At 34.5% G+C, this 16,853-nt stretch overlaps 1 protein-coding gene across 4 annotated transcripts in view; it reads left to right on the top strand.

Annotated features, from left to right (window-relative positions):
* Sclt1 (sodium channel and clathrin linker 1) overlaps positions 1-16,853 on the top strand; it is a 156,526-nt gene that overhangs the window by 46,435 nt on the left and 93,238 nt on the right. For all 4 annotated transcript variants that reach the window (XR_007350836.1, XM_048812058.1, XM_048812056.1 and 1 more), the window contains exons 6-9: positions 1,465-1,600; positions 4,097-4,219; positions 6,021-6,086; positions 10,896-10,966. Coding sequence is in view for 3 of the 4 variants with exons in the window: in XM_048812058.1 (XP_048668015.1) it covers positions 1,465-1,600; positions 4,097-4,219; positions 6,021-6,086; positions 10,896-10,966 (396 nt within the window). In the remaining variant the exon portion in view is untranslated. The remainder of the gene's footprint in view (positions 1-1,464; positions 1,601-4,096; positions 4,220-6,020; positions 6,087-10,895; positions 10,967-16,853) is intronic.

The following is a 16,853-nucleotide window of genomic DNA, read 5'->3' as shown; positions in this document are numbered from 1 at the left end:
ACTCAGTGGTTTAAAACAGCACAGATTTAGGGGAGGGGAGAGGTGGGGAGGGGGGAGGGTGGAGGATGGGAAAGGCAGTGGAGCACAACAGACACTAGGATGGCAATTTGTAAATCAATGGATGTGAAACTGATGTGATTCTGCTATCTGTGTATGGGGTGAGGGGGGGAGTTCATAACCCACTTGAATCAAAGTGTGGAATATGATATGTCAAGAAATTTGTAATGTTTTGAACAACCCACAATAAAAAAAATTAAAAAAAAAAAAAAACATTCCTGTTATTGATACTTCTAAGTACTTTTTGATTATAAAATAATTAGCAAGTCTTGTCCTTCCTTAGAGAGTAATTTTCATTATTTTTAAAGTAATTATTTCCTTCTTTTTATTATATTTGAGAACTTTGTTTTTGATAAGTATGATCTGAAAATTAAGGTTGAATTTTTGTAGTTTCAGAGGAGATTTGTAGTATGAGATACTTAAAGTTTTAAGTGGATGGGATGTGACTTGCATTTTCACCTTGAGATGTATTTGCTATAAATAATATTTTATGCTAGCAATTATATTAAATATGTATTTTCAAAATTTTTTAATATTATAAAATTTGATTCCTTTTAGTTTTATATGATTAAAAATTATATAAAACTATATATATAAAAGTCTCTCAAGTTATACTTTTACATAAAATTAAAGTCTCAAGTTGTACTTTCCTATCCTTTTTTTTTTTTTTTTTTGGTAATTGTTTTAAAGCTTGAAATATCTGTAATTTAATATTAAGATTAAAGGCTCTCAGAAGTATGATCAAGCTTATGTAAAGATGTGCTAGAAAGAAGAGTTTCTAATAGGCTTCGTTTCTAACCAGCAACCATTTTATTCTGCTCTGGTTTTTTTTTTTTTTAGATGGACACAACACAATGCCTTTATTTTTTTTATGTGGTGCTGAGAATCGAACCTTGGTTCCGCCCGTGCAAGGCGGACACTCTACCGCTGAGCCACAATCCCAGCTCCACTGCTCTGTTTTTTAACTGAACTAGTTAATTCAAATGAGTTTTGCAAAATACATTGAAGAAAGTAACAAATAATTCTGCAAGATATAAGGTGCCATTTATCTGACTACATGATACTAACACTTGATATTACTTTCTAAAATGGCTTGTTTTTATCATTTACTAAGGTATAACATCTGAATTTTGCCTTTTTTTCTTGAAAAAAATAAAATCAAGGACAAACTGAGTTCTGCTTCAGTTAATTATTACAATTTAATGCATTTGAAATTGTTCATCTTTTTATTCACAAAACACAGCATTTAATGGTGATTAAGCACTTTAAATTTTTTATTTGAAGTCTACTTAAAAATTATACAAAGAATTATTTTGGAGCCATGTGTTTATTTAATTGATCCCCAAATAGTAATTACTGCATTAAAATAAATTGAAATTATTGCTACATTAATTGTTTTTCCCAAAGGTTGCACAGTGAATTAAAAGAAGCTGTTGAAAAGCAATTGGAGGCCCTTCCCTTTAGCTCAGAGATAGGAAATGACATATATACAGATGAAGAAACAGTCAAGAACCTTCAAGAACAATTGCAGCTAGCCAATCAAGTAAGTGATGGTATTTTTTAAAGCTTTAGACTGATTTTACAGAGATTTTTAAAAGTTTGTGTTTATTATTATTTATGAATGATAGAAAGTAACAAAATTGTTAGCACTTAATGATTTTCTTTAATTTGTCAGAATTGCTTTAAAAAAAAACTTGTATAAATACCATTTGGTATTTGTCCAGTATACTTTTTAAAAATATATATATATTTTTTAGTTGCCAATGGATTTTTTTACTTTATTTGTTTATTTATATGTGGTGCTGAGGATCGAACCCAGGGCCTCACACATGCCAGACAAGCACTCTACCACTGAGCCACAACCCCAATCCCCCCCAGTATCCTTTTTAGCTGAATCATAAAGCTTTTGATATGATTAATTTTTTTGCCCTATAAGAATATTTTAATGTGAAAGGAAATTTTTAAAAGAAAACCACATTAGCTGGGTATAGTATTACATACCTGCAATCTCAATGAATTGGGAGACTGAAGCAGGAGGATTAAAAGTTCAAGGCCAGCCTCTACAATTTAGCAAAACCATGTCTCAAAATAAAAATAAAAAAAAAAAAGAAGGTTGAGAGTGTAGATCAGGGTGTAGATCAGTGGCAGAGTGTCCCTGGATTCAGTGCTTAGTACCACACACAAAAAAATAATAAAATAAAATAAATAAAAAACAGAAAATAATTTTATCCCACCTCCCTAAGTTTACATTTTTCATTTTTCTGTGTTTTCTTCTGATATTCTTTTATTCAATTTTCAAAGATTATACTATTACATTTTTCTAAAGTCATAGTTCTCCTAGAATTATACTTTTTCTCTTTTTTTCTTCCCTCATAGTGATTAAAATCTATGGGAAGCTGTAGCTGTGTTCTACATATCCTGTTTTTCAACACTGTAAATTTTTGTCAGTTTATACATAGGAGAATTTATTTTACACCTTCAAAAAAATAGAACCTTTTGAAATATGAGACATTTCTATGACTTGAGTCATTAAGAAAATGAAATGAAAACTAAGTCTTACGGAAATGAAGAGAATTGTCTGGGATTATTCAGCCGAAATTTTTAAGGTATCATAGGTGAACTGCAGATAATTTAAAGATTTCAACCCAAGTCTTCGGGCTTCAGATTCTGTGTAGGTCTACACTTTTTAAAACTATGGTAATATTTAGGCAAAACCAATCTATGGCATTAGAAGACAGACCACGGTTTTTTGGTGGGATTCCTGACTTTCAGGTGATGGTAATAATGCTCACTCTCTCAAACTGAATGCTGATTCTATGACTGTGTTCACTATGAAAGTTCATGATTTCCAACTTTTCTGAATGCACGTTATACTTCACTAATTGTTTTGTAGAAACTCAGAAACCTATGTTTACTCACTGTGTTCTTTTTAAAAATGCATACTGTTCCCTTTCACCTTCTTACTGAAGCTAAGAGGGTGGATTTGCTCTGACCTGGTATTTGAAAGGTTGGACTTATGGACAAAGCGATGAAGATTTCTTCCAGAAACTCAGTCAACAACTTGCTGAGGGACCTTAGGAAAGTTACCTGAACCTTGGTTTCTACTTCTATGTAGACAGCAATGGCCTCTACCTAATAGAGTAGCATTCCTCAACCTTTTAGGCTCCAGGATCCTTCTTCAGAACACTTAAAAATTATTTAGAACCTTAAAGACCCTTTTGTTTTTGTTTTGTGTTTTATATATCGATCAATATCAATTGTATTACAAATTAAAACCTACTTTAGAATTTCTAAGGTTTATTCTTTCTGTGAAACAACTAACAGTTTTCTTTTTATAAGTTAATTTTTTTCTTTGTTAACTTTTTTTCCTTCTTTTTCTTTATTTTCTTCTTATTACTATTGTGTTTTTCTTGTTGTTGTTGTTGTTTTAAGAGGGGTCTTGCTGTGTTGCCCAAGCTGGTCTCAAACTCATGAGTTTAAGTAAGCCTCCTGTAGAATAGTTTTAGTCTTTCTCTCTGATAAGGCTGTGAAATGTGAGTACAAAGATAATTTCAGAGAAAGAAAATTTTTATCTTTGGGGTTATTCTCTAAATTATTGTTAATACAATTTTTAAAACATCAAAAATTATAACTTGGATTGGAGATGATGTTGCTGAGAGGTAGAGTACTTGCTACTTTGTGAGAGGGCCTGGGTTTGATCCCTCGGACTATAAAGGAAAATATGTATATAATACAACTGTGATATAGTCATGTACTACAGAATGACATTCAGTCTATGATGGACTGCATGTCCAATCATGGTCCCACAAGATTTCATCACCTCCTCACCAAGTAGCCATTTGTGTAAATATATGATGTTCACCAATGGCAAAATTGAATTTCTCAGAACCTATTCATGTCATTAAGCCATGCATGTCTTTACCTCTTCATGCAAGTTCTATTTTCAGTCTCTAACTTGATAAGAACTCATTTGTGACATGATCTACTTGCACTATACAGTAAATAATCTGCTAATAATTTAATGAATTTTTCCCCATAGGAAAAAATTCAGGCTATAGAACTCTGGCAGACTGTTGCCCAGGAATTGGACAGACTGCAGAAAATTTACCAGGAGCACATGACCAAGGCCCAGATTCAAGTATTTGAAAGCCAAAAGCAAAAGGTAGTCTTAGATTTCATGATTTCCTTGTGTATCTATAAGAAATTGCATTCTGAAGAAACTGCATTAGAGAGGAGTACCAAAGTCTTTACTGTGATTTTATGTTAACAATAAATGGATCTCTGCTGCTCAGAAATCCCTTAAACAGATAAGATAATTAAAGCACTGCCCCAGTGTACATTTGCTTTTATAATGGGATTAGCAATAAAAGCTGTATTTAGTTCTAAGAAGCAGCTATGAGATTATTTTATATAAATAGACCTCTGAAGCTTTCTTTGCTTGATTTCCTACCTAATTTGAAACAAAACAGAACCATGCCTTAGGTTATGGTGACAGTGCTATGTAGAATAAAAATGTTTCTATCATTAAATGTGGCCTATTAAAAGTAGATGTCAAGTTTATCTACCATAAATTAATCAAAATCATATAATACAAAGAGATCTTAATAGTTATTAAGATAACTGTTTTAACTTTTAACTTTTCCTATCAAAAGCGAAGTCATTTTACATTCTTTCAAAGAGTACAGCTAGATTTTGCTTTACCTCTATCACAAGAACTTGCTGCCTCAGGAGACCATTCCACTGGAAAATCTGCCTTCTTTAATCCTTTGTTGGTTTTTTGACTGCCAAGTACATTGAACACTATGGACAAATTCTAATTCTAACCTCTTTTCTGTGTATCTTGAAAAGCAGTTATTTAGGTTGGTTCTCATACTTTTTTAAACTCACATTATAGACTTTCTTAATTTTAATTTATGGATATTTCAATAATAATAATAATTATAGTTAATTCCTACCCGAAGAAGTCATATAACAATGTTCACATGATGCTTTACAGTTTAAAAAATGACTTTTTCTATACATGCCCTGGTTTTAAAAAACCCACATGTAATTTGAGCCATAACTTCTACCTTTCAGGTCTAGAAACCATTTTTTTTTTTTTGGTACCACTCCCCAGACTGTGTTGTATTTTATTTAGAGACAGGGTCTCCTTGAGTTACTTAGCACCTTGCTGTTCCTGAGGCTGGCTTAGGACTCATGATCCTCCTACCTCAGCCTCCCGAGCTGCTGAGATTACAGAAGTGTGCCACTGTGCCTGGCTAGAAACCATTTTTTAATAAAAGTAAATTCTTGAGGATTGTTCCCTCATTTAGGTCAGGGAAACCCATGAAGTTTTTGGGGTTTTTTTTGGTTTTTCACCTGAATAAGATCATTCTTATACTATACCTATGCACTAAGATTTTTTTAAAATATGTGACTTTTTAAATAACACTTAATCTTTATTTCCCTGCTTGCCTATTGATTTGGTTCTGTCTTCCCACTTATTAACAGCCTCTCCCAACTTTGTGTTACCTACACAAATAGTGTTTAATAGGATCATAACAGCTAATCAAACAACTTTATACGTGTAGAACATGAGAATTTTTAAAAAAGCATTGGGCAGTAATTCCTCTGCTGTGGTTTCTTTTGTAGATTTTTTAAATAGTTTTGAATGTGGTTTTTCAATACTTGACAGGGTTTCTCTAGCATTTGGAATTTATGTCTTTAAGTTTTAAAATAGTATTTACTAATGGATTGATTTCTAGAAATAATGATTTTTATATGAAACATAAATAGCTACATTAGTATCAACATTGTTTCCTTATTATTTAGTCATTTAAATTTTTTATTTCTTTGAATATTCACACAATAATAGAAGAAACACTAAATTTATGCATAATGACTTTAGATTTAATTTTAGTTTTATTTCAAATATGGGTTGCAAAGAAAATGTTATTCATATTCTCTTCCTACCTTCCCACTAGGATCAGCTGACCAGATTTCAACAGCTAACTACGCAACTCAATGTTGGTAAAGAGAGTGCAGAAATGGTAAGTGAAAGATCCATTTTACTGTACTTGTTGATATAAACTGGAAATTGTCATGTAAATATTCATATTTATTTATGCTGATTTAAATAAAAAACCACAAAACATTCATGACATTAAAATAGGTAGACAGTATTTTTTTTATCTTTCTCTTATACTTTCAATCATATGACATAGTTCACAGTATCTGAAATATTCCTAATCTGAAGACCCTCTTAGTGTCCTTGGTAAGATCTCCTAAGATCAGTAATCTAGACCTGAACTTTCATGAGTAGACTGTATACTTTATGCATTGTAGTGCATCTAACACCAGGTATATGACAAGGAGAGTACACTTCTTTGTTGAATGAATGAATTGCTCATTTTCTTCAAAAAAATAGGAAACCAAGAACCATGTGTCAATTAATTATCAGTACTAACTTGGATATACCTAAGTTTCTCTGCAGTCTCCTACAACAAATATAAATAGTTCTTCCAGTTGCATTCTTTACCTTTTTGTTGTCCTACTTGCCTTTTGTTTTCTTTTCTTCTCAGAATTTTACTTGTCTCTATTGTTGAGTAATAGAATGATGACATGCCAGGTCATCTCGCTCCTTCCTTTCTTCACTCTTGCTTATTTACTTTGCTGATTCTTGTTAGTATTCAATAAAAATGTCCTTGTTTAAGAGTAGAGTTGCATCATCAAAAGTAAGTTATCCAGTTTTATTCTACTTTAAAATTTTTTCTCCTTGAAACATATAAAATTTATTCAACAAACATCTCCCTGTTCTACTTATACTAACATTAGAATTCTAGTCACTTAGAACTTTTAACAATATATGTCTAGAGTTTTAAAATGCTCATGATGTACTCTAAACAAAATGATTAGTGATTCTTGAAACTAAAAAGAGTATTTTTAAAAATATATTTCTGTAGGAAATTAATACTCTAACCTACTCACAATTATTTGTAATTTCTTTTGGTGTATCTCCTAGACCCATGGGAATTATATAATCCTTTGGTACCTTATATACCATACAGACCCTACTTTATTAGAAATAGCCCAAAATGATTTTGATGAAAGGAAGCCATGGAGAATGGGTGTTTGATTACAGATAAGGAATACCTAAAATCTAAGGCAGAAGAATTCATGGTGTCAGGCCAAAGCTCTGAGTAAATAAAGTGATAATGATAAAGGAGTGGCAAGATGGATAAAGGAAAGTGTTATAAAAACCAAAGTAGGGGCTGGTTGTAACCTCAGTGGTAAAGAATCTGCTTAGCATATGCAACTCCATGGGTCCAATCCTCAGGACTAAAACCAGAAAAAAAAAGGAAAGAAAAACTTTTGTAGTTGGTTAAAATAAAGGAAAATGGTTGGGAAATTTTCAAATGAGTTTTTTTTAATATATATATAAATGTCAAACAAGACTACTAAGTATAAAAGGAACAGCCTTAAGTGCCCGTAAAGATGGTGCATATCCCAGAGAGCACTCAGAGCATAGTCAGAGGAGCCAGTTTGAGTCAAGATCAAATTTGAAGAAAATTTCCTCTAAAAAATCAAGCAGTTTAGGGGTTGGGGATATGGCTCAGTGGTGAAGTACTTGCCTACTATGTGTGAGGCCCTGAGTTTAATCCCCAGCACTGCCAATAAATAAATAAATATCAAGCCGTTTCCATTAAAAATTGTTTTCTGATTACATGAATAAACTCATTAAAAATGAGTAGGTTCCTAGAGATGTATAATGAATTAATGTGTGTGTAGTGAATAAAACTGGGGCAGCATGGCAGAGGAGGGAAAACTGGACCCTTCTTTCTCCCCACAAACACTGATTGAATAATTATTCATGGACAAATTTCTTTTGTGAGAAATCAGAAATTAATTCAAAGGCTCTTGCATCCCAGGAAAATGTGAAACCAAACTCCTGGACCACAGGAGGGGGATTTGGACTCTTACTGGAGACTCTGCTTCAAATGAAGCACCACGCTATCTAAAAAGGACCCCCTAACTCCTACCAGCATCCAGAGGAAGTAAGAGTTTGGTATGCACATTAAGAGCCCCAACTTTTCTGAAGGGGCTCCAGACAGCCTTTCATCCTCCCACCTTTGGAGCTCTAACAGATCCAGCAGTCTAGCTTCCCACAGGAGGATGCAGGCACTGACTGGGACTGACAAGGTTCCGTGATCCTATTCCTTGCTCACTATAGAGCAAGTGAATGGAAAACCAGCTTTCAGCTTCCCCCTGAAGCAAGAAAGAGATCTGTGTGTCTAACTCCCCAGCTTCTCAAAGGTTTTCCAGAGAGCTAGTCTGTCTTGCCAGTCTTAGGCTCTGTTCAGTCCACCACAGTCTAGCCAAGCAAGGAAGAGTGGAGAAGGGGGCTTGGGAATTTATAGGTCATAGCTCTCTGCACACTCCCAGTTTAGCGTAGAGAAGGACAACAAAATCACAGCTGCCACCCACCATCTCCCTGGGGAGGAAAAGAATTGGTAAAGGCCTCCCAAATCTCTGGTTGACTGATTGGTGTGGTCTTCTATTATAAAAGGCAATTCTGTAAATACTATGAGGATTATCTGCTTTCTCTACGACACAAACACCAAAATAGACTCAGAAAAATAACCAGCCAAAGATGTTTCAAATAAAGGAACAGATAAATCTCCAGAAATCAGTCTTGCTGAAAAAAGGTTGTGGTTTACCTGATAGAGGATTAAAAGTAACTCTTATTAATTTGTTCACCAAAGTCAAGAGAACAAAGTATGAGCAATATGGGAATTTCAACAAAGAGAAAATATATAAAAATACTAAATAGAAATCAAAGAGCTAAAGAACACAGTACACTGAACTTGAAAACTTCACTTAAGTTTCCATAGAAGGCTAAGTCAAGAGGAAGAAAGAATGCGAGAACTGAAAAACAAATTAGTGAAATCAAGAACAGCAACAACAACAATAAAAAGTGAAGAAAAATTTAAGGAATCCCATTAAGTAGACCAATATATACATTATGGAAGTTCAAAAACAAGAAAAAAAAAAGGACCAGAAAGTGACTCAAAGATACAGTGGCTGGAAACATCCCAAGTCATAATAAGGAAACAGATATTTATGTCCAACAAATCCAGGGGACACTACATAAGACAAATCCAAAGAAATTTACATCCAGACACATTATAGTCAAATTTTGAAAGCCAGCATATTTTGAAAGTTGCAAGAGAAAAGCAACTTAGCCATAAAAGGGAACCCACAAAATAACAAATAGAAGATTTTTTAGCAGAAACCTTGCAGACCAGAAGGGAGTGGGATGATATTTTCAGAGTACTGAAAGAAGATCACTGCCAAACAATAATTCTATAGTCAGCTAAACTCTTCTTCAAAATGAAAGAGAAACAAAAAAAATAAGGGAGTTTATCACTAGATCCATCTTATTAAGAAATGGCAAAGGGAATTCTTTAAGTTGAAAGGAAAGGATGTTAAACAGCTACACAATAACATAAGAAAGTGTGAAACGTGTTAGCAAAGGGATATAAAGAATACTGTTTTACTCTAGTGGTAGTGAGTAAATCATTTTTAATTCTGATATAAAAGTTAAAAGGCAAAAGTAGTACAAATATGTTAGAAGATACATAATATGAATAGATGTGAATTGTAACAAAAATAACAAATGTGGGAAAGAGAAGCTAAATATAATGGTCTTTATATGCAATTGAAATTAGTTATCAGTTTAAAATGCATTAATATGAGGTACCCCCTCACCTCCAACCTCCACACACATACAACCAGTAGTCCTAGCTGAATACAGCAGTGTTGTATTCAGCGCTGCCAGGTGGCCTGTGTAGTTTCATACCAATAAAAAAAAAAAAGAAAGAGAAAATAATCAGGATATTAACAGAAAGTATCAAAAAGGAAGATAATAATAAAAAAAGACAAAAGAACTGTAAGATTAACTGAAAACAGCCAACAAAATGGCAGTATTAAATCCTTTCCTATCAACAACTACTTTAAATGTAAATAGGTTAAACTCCTCAGTGAAAAGTGACCCAATGGATTAAAAAAAAAATTATATGCTATGTACAAGAAATTCACTTTATATTTAAGGACACACACATAGGCTGAAAAAAGAATACTTAGCCCATTTTAAAATCAAGTTGTTTGTTTTTTACTATTGAATTATAAAAGTTCCTAGAGTATTTTAGAGATTACTTCTTTGTTTGAGGTGACATTTGCAGATATTTTTTCCCAGCCCACGGGTTGCCTTTTCAACCTACTTAGTATTTCCTTTGCTATACAGAAGCTTTTTATTTTGCTATAGTTTTTACTTGATCATTTTTGTTCTAAATCATGTTGTTTATTTAGGAGATAATACCAAATAACACCAGCAAGGTAGTGGGGAAGAGAAGGAAGCTAATAAAGGACTTTGGAAATTGAGCGAGTTAACTCTGTGGCTGAAACTTAATACCACTAATGAAATCTGAAAGCCAGTGAAGAACACAGGCTCAGGTTTCCCACCCGCGGGCCAAGGGGACTTGGGTTACTGATACACCAATACCTTTAGTCATGTCGGGCGGAACGCTGGTTCTACATGTGTAGGCTTCACAGGTAGATGAGCAAAAGAGGACCAGGTTTCCAGATCAAGTGAAGACAGAAACGCAGATCAGGCTGTCTGAACCGAATCAAGTGTCCATTGAAGTAAAGATGAGGAAAGACAACCACGGATGTGATTCACCCTCAAAATACATAATCATTCTCATTTCATTTTTTTTCTACTTATATTCCTTATGGTTAATCTTTAAAAATAGTTCTTAAATGTTCTAATACTGATTGTCTTTCTTCTTTTCCTGTGACAGAGTAACCAACACTATCTGAAAGCATTATCCGAACAAAGTGTGGAAACTGAGCAACTCCGAACACAACTTAGGTATCTTCCAAACTGAATTTTGTTATTTTATTAGTAATTACTTTTTTTTACAGGAGCTCGTGATACCATAATTTGCTTATGGGTTCTTTTTTTTCCTTTTATTAAGTATCTGTCAGTAGCTTCTTATATATCTGATCATGTGGGACAGGAAGAGACTAAAATCAAGATGGTTAGTCAGGAAATAATTATAGCATACACGTGAAGGGGTGTGATAACAGAAGAAAACTAGTTCCTTTAAGAAAATATTTTTACACACAGAACACTACTTCCTGTCTTTCTGTGGACTCCTGTGCAGTTCCCACATCTGCTGTTTCTCTAGTAGGTAGTACCAAGGAGCACCACCAGTAGAGGAGTGGGGAGTGAGCCAGGGAAGGGAAGTAGAAGGCAGCCAGCACAGATGCTCCTTGACTTATGGTGGGTCGTGTCCCAATAAAACCACCTTAAGTTGAAAATACTGTAAATCAGTAATGCATTTAACGTACCAGCCTACCAACACCATAGCACACTACATTATAGAGAGCCCACTGTTAATCTGCGTGATTACTTGGCTGACTTAGGGCTGTAACTCTGTGCTTCCATCCAGCCTCGTAAGAGTACCAGACACCTGTCAATAGCCCCCAAAAGATCAAAATTCAAAGTACGGTTTCTAATGAATATGTCTCTGTTTCAGACCTTTATAATGTCAAGCCATCATAAATAGGGGCCATCTGTATGGGATTTTTTAAAATTGCACAATTTAGAGCCAGGCCTGATGGCATATGCCTGTAATCCCAGTGGTATGAAAGGCTGAGGCAGGAGGATCGTGGGTTTAAAGCCAACCTCAACAATAGCAAGGTGCTAACCAACTCAGTGAGATCCTGCCTCTAAATAAAATACAAAATAGGGCTAGGGATGTGGCTCAGTGGTTGGGGGTCCCTGAGTTCAATCCCCAGGATCCCCCCCAATTATACAATTTAATACTGTTTGTATATTTAGTATTCATTTGTTTAATAATCATTGCATTTAATAGTTTTCACGGGCAAATCTCCAAATAACTAAAAAAATAATTTCACTTTCATTTCTCCTAGTCCTAATACTTAAAATTCAGAAGTACAATCATGTAAGATTTGTTCTTGAATATTCATTTGAAAATATCTTTAATGTTTTAATAATGTAATATAAATTATGGTTTGTTAAATAAACTATTTCATTATGGCTTTCAAAATACAAGCATGTGTTTTACCCCACAAAATAAGATATTGTTTTCTAAAAACAGAATCTTTTATTTTTTCAAAATTTTATTTACAGCTTTTTATATTTTGATCTTATTGCCTTTGTCAACTTTCAAATTTAATATAAGATATTTACTTTCTATTTCCCTAGACATTTTACTTGTGGCTTTTACATGATTCACTTTATTTCTCTAGCTGTTACTGATTTTGTAGCTTAAAATAACAATGGTTTATTTAATTACAAGATCTTACTGTCTTCAAGATGGAAATTGTTTTTTAAATTATGAAACCATGGATTGGAGTTGTGGCTCAATTATGGCTCAGAGCGCTTACCTAGCATGTGTGAGGCACAGGGTTTGATTCTCAGCACTGCATATAAATAAATGAATAAAATAAAGGTTTATCAATATCTAAAAAAATTTTTTAAAAAATTATGAAACCAGTATAAACTCTATTATTATAAAATACTCTAGATAGTAGATTATGTCAAATTACAATGTGATTCTCACATTAACTACCCAGAGTTAGTATGGATTCCACAGATTTAGGGCACAGTAGTCCCCATTAGGGTTACCCTCATTCAGATACCACCAGTTTGGGGACCTCCCAGGTCATCTCACTTCAAACCAACAGGCTGCAAATGTGGACATTTCCCTCATCTGCTCTGGCTCAGTAACTCTCTGGAATGACTCACAGGACTTAGAACAGCATTATACTTATGATTACATTTTAATTATAAAGGATATAAACTGGGCCCACCCAAAGAAGACACCTATAGGGTAAGATTTGAGAAGGTCCCCAATGTAGAACTTCCATGTCCTATGCTTATGGAAGCAAGATGTGTCATCCTACTAGCACCACGATGTGACAGTGTGTTCACCAAACAGGAAGTTCACCCACGCCTCTGTGTTCAGAATTTTCACTAAAGTTTATTACATGCATATCACTGATTAGATCATTAATCGCATTATTGAATCAGTTCTGTAGCCCCACTCCCCTCCCTGGAGATCAGGAGGTTGGACCTCAAAGCCCTAACCCTCTGTTCCTGTGGTCAGTTTTGCCACCACAACCAGTCTGGTTCTGGGGGCCTGCCACAAGTTATCCAATTAGCATGAACATAGATATGGTCCGAGAGGTTCAGCACAAATAACAAAAATATTTCTGATGCTCAGGAAATACCAGGGACCTAGAATCTGGGACAAAAACAAGATACACTGTTATACAACTATGATATAACACAAAAGGAAATAAAAATCTCATGATTTTATTATTTAAAATAACTTGTTAACTTTTTAAGTTTAGGTTTGTGTGTGTACTTAAATATTTAGTAAAAGGATAATATAAACACTGTTGAATAGCCTTTTTCACTTATTGATATATGAGGATCATATTAGTATTATCATTCTTTTTTTAGTGCTGGATATAATGTTATCATTCTTAATGTTATGTAGTATAATATTAAATGAATGTGCTATATTTATTTCTTGAATTCTTATTTTCTATCCACTGATATTTCTGTATCATTCTTAGAATAACTTTTGAAGGCTGTCTGTTCTATTCTATTCTATTAATATTTAGGATTAGTACAGCACTAGAATATTAAGTAAATGATAAACAACCCAAAATTAGTCTTGGTTATTATTTTAATGCTACTGTTAAATAATATTTTGATTACTAATATTTATAAAGTGAAACCTATTTAGGACATTTAAAATAAAGGTCATCTTGGTTGAATGTTTTGTTATAATTTTTTTAAACTTCCTTTCAAAATGGCTGTATAGTAAAAATACTAATGTTAAAGCAAAAACTGACAAATACAAGGCGGTGGACATAATCCTTGTAAAGATTTCAACTCCATGTCATTGATAAATAAAATAAACAGAAAACAATTAAGAATAGAATGTGATCAACAAATTGATCTAATAGGCATCTCTAGAACATTGAATTCATTCATTTACTCAATAATTATTTAGCAAGCATTGACTATGTACAGGGTTTGATCTTGATACCTGGGTACATCAATTTATAATAAATACCTTTCTCTTTTTGAAACTTACTTTTAGCAGGAGCAGGCAAACAATGAACAAATACAGTGTTCAAGTAAAATAAGCTAAAAGGCCAAAGGAATACGGAAAACAAATAAAAGATCAGGGTGGGGTTACTGGAGTGCTAGGATAATGGTGGGGTGGCATTTTAAAGATTTGGAGTAGTCCTTACTGAGAGGTTGTGATTGATTTGAACAAAGATGTGATGATGTTGATAAACCAGATTTATAACATAGGGACAGGGTTCCAAGTAAAGACAAAGCCGTTGCAAAGGCAGGATTGAACAGCAAGGAAGAACAGGAAGGAAGTGAGCTCTCTCCGCTATCTGTTGCTGATTAACAAACCATTTTAAACTGTTATGACTCAACACATTGATTTATTTAGAATATTATTTTGGGGACCATCAGAGCAGATTTTCTTGTCTGAGTCTACTCAGCCGAGATCTACTGAATTTGTCTGTGTGTCTCCAGCTATCTTCTAGCAGGATGGTTAGATAGTCAATAGTGATGGTCAGTCTGTCTGCAATTGGCAGATTTCCCTGAGGTCGTGAGAAAAGTCCTTCTTTTCTTGGCATGACAAGGTTCTCAAGAAAAGCAGGAGAACAAATCACAATATGTAAATACTTCTCAAGGCTCTCTTGAATTATGTTTGTTAATACCGCATAGCAAAGAAGGTCACCTGACTAACCAACTCAAAGGATGGGCAAGTAGATCCCCCTCTCGATAGGAGGATTTTCAGTGTCATATTGAAAAGTTGGGAATGTGGAGAAGTAAAATTTGTGGCCACTTGTACAGTCTTTCCTGGTATACCTGGAACAGAGTGAGCAAGGAGGAGAATAACCAAAGATGAAGTCACACAGGTTGTGAAGAGAGGGCACAAGATGATATGGAGCCCTGTAGGCCATTATAAGGACTTTGGGTTTTGCTGTGGAAAAATAAGAGTGGTTTTTAATAGGAGGATTGACAGATCTTCTATTTTGGTAAGATATCACTCTGGCTGCCGTTTTGAAAGTAGACTGTAGAAAGGTAAAATTGATAACAAGAGGAGCAAGGAGAAGGCTGTTGCAGTAACCCAGGCAAAAGATCCTATTGACCAGGAGGACCCTGAGGGAGGTTAGTGGGAAATGTGATTGGTTTTTATGTTTTTTAGTGTTTTGTATTAAAGATTCAAGAAGTTTCTTTGATAATTTGTCTGGAGGCAACAGGGACAGATAAAGAGGACTCCAAGATTTTCTCTTGAGCAACTGGAAAAATGATAATGCCATGGACTGGGAAGTCTGCAGGGGCCAAATTGGTGAGGTGGGGGTGGTGTTTGGGCAAGAGTGAGTTTTCAGTGACTGTTGGAGATTCCAGTGAATATATCCAGTGAGCAAGTAAGTCGTTCAAGTAAACATTTCAGACTGGAGATATGGATTTTTGACGATGAACATAAGAATAGTGTTTAAAGCCATAAATCTAGAATGGATCATCTAGGGTATAAATATGATAAAGAGAACTCTGACTTAAAAATACTTAATATTGAGAAGGGAAAAGAGTAGGAATCAGCAAAAGAAGCTGAGGAAAAAACAGTGAGTTAGGAGGAAAAGTAGGAAGTACAGTGTCCTAACAGCCAAGGGAAGGAGGAAGGAGTGGCCATCAATTAAATCAAGCCAGTGATAGAGGGATGAGGTCTACGCACTGACCACTGAGGTTGGCAACATGGAGGTTATAGCAGCATTCCAGGCAAACTACTACAAACACAGTGACGAAAAATAATAGAAAAGTATGCTCCCAGACTACCTTCTAATTCTGAAGACTACAAATGTGAAATCGAGGCAGCAGCATCGAGTCATGGGAAGGTTCTTCCTGAGGAGCACCTGGCTGGAGCTTGCAGCATTTCCTTGACACTGCAGCCAGGTGCTCCCGAGGGGAAACTTTCCGTGCCTCGCCCAGCTTTCTGAGGCCCCGGCCTTCCTTGGCTCATGGCAGCACGGCACCTATCTCTGCCAGTTTTTCTTCACATGAGCTTATTTTCTGTGTCTCTTTGTGTGTCTTCTCTTCTTGTGAGGACACTAGTCATTGTTTTAGAACCCACTTAAATCCAAAATGATCCTTAACTTAATCATATCTCCACATAAGCTTTTTCTGTATTTCCAAATAAGCTTTAGGTCAACATGTATTTGGGCTAGTTGTAGAAGGCACTATTCAACTCAATACAGAGGTCACTGTGATTTTGACAAGGACACTTTAGAACCCGCTTCCCTTTTAATCATATCTCCAAATAAACTTTCTCTGTATTTCCAAATAAGTTTTTAGGTCAACATGTATTTGGGCCACATGGAGAGGGTACTATTCAACTCAGTACAGAGGTCATTGTGATTTTGACAAGGACACTTTAGAACCCACTTCCCTTTTATATCCCTACAAAACATTTTTTTAAAAAATGATCTCATTCTGGACTGTAAACATAATTCTTAACAATTTTTGAAGGACGGAATTAACATAAACCACAGTTTCTTATGACAATACTAGTAAGTTATAAATCAATAACAGAAAAAAATGTAGATAATTACCATATGTTTGGAAATCAAAAGCACATTTGTGCACAAGCTTAATATTATTCCTGTGTTCAATGAATTTCCAGTCAAAAACA

This window comes from Marmota marmota, unplaced genomic scaffold, assembly GCF_001458135.2.
Source record: "Marmota marmota marmota unplaced genomic scaffold, marMar, whole genome shotgun sequence".
Taxonomy (NCBI): Eukaryota; Metazoa; Chordata; class Mammalia; order Rodentia; family Sciuridae; genus Marmota; species Marmota marmota.
The sequence above is the reverse complement of the archived record's forward strand: the minus strand, read 5'-3'. Positions and strand labels throughout refer to the sequence as shown.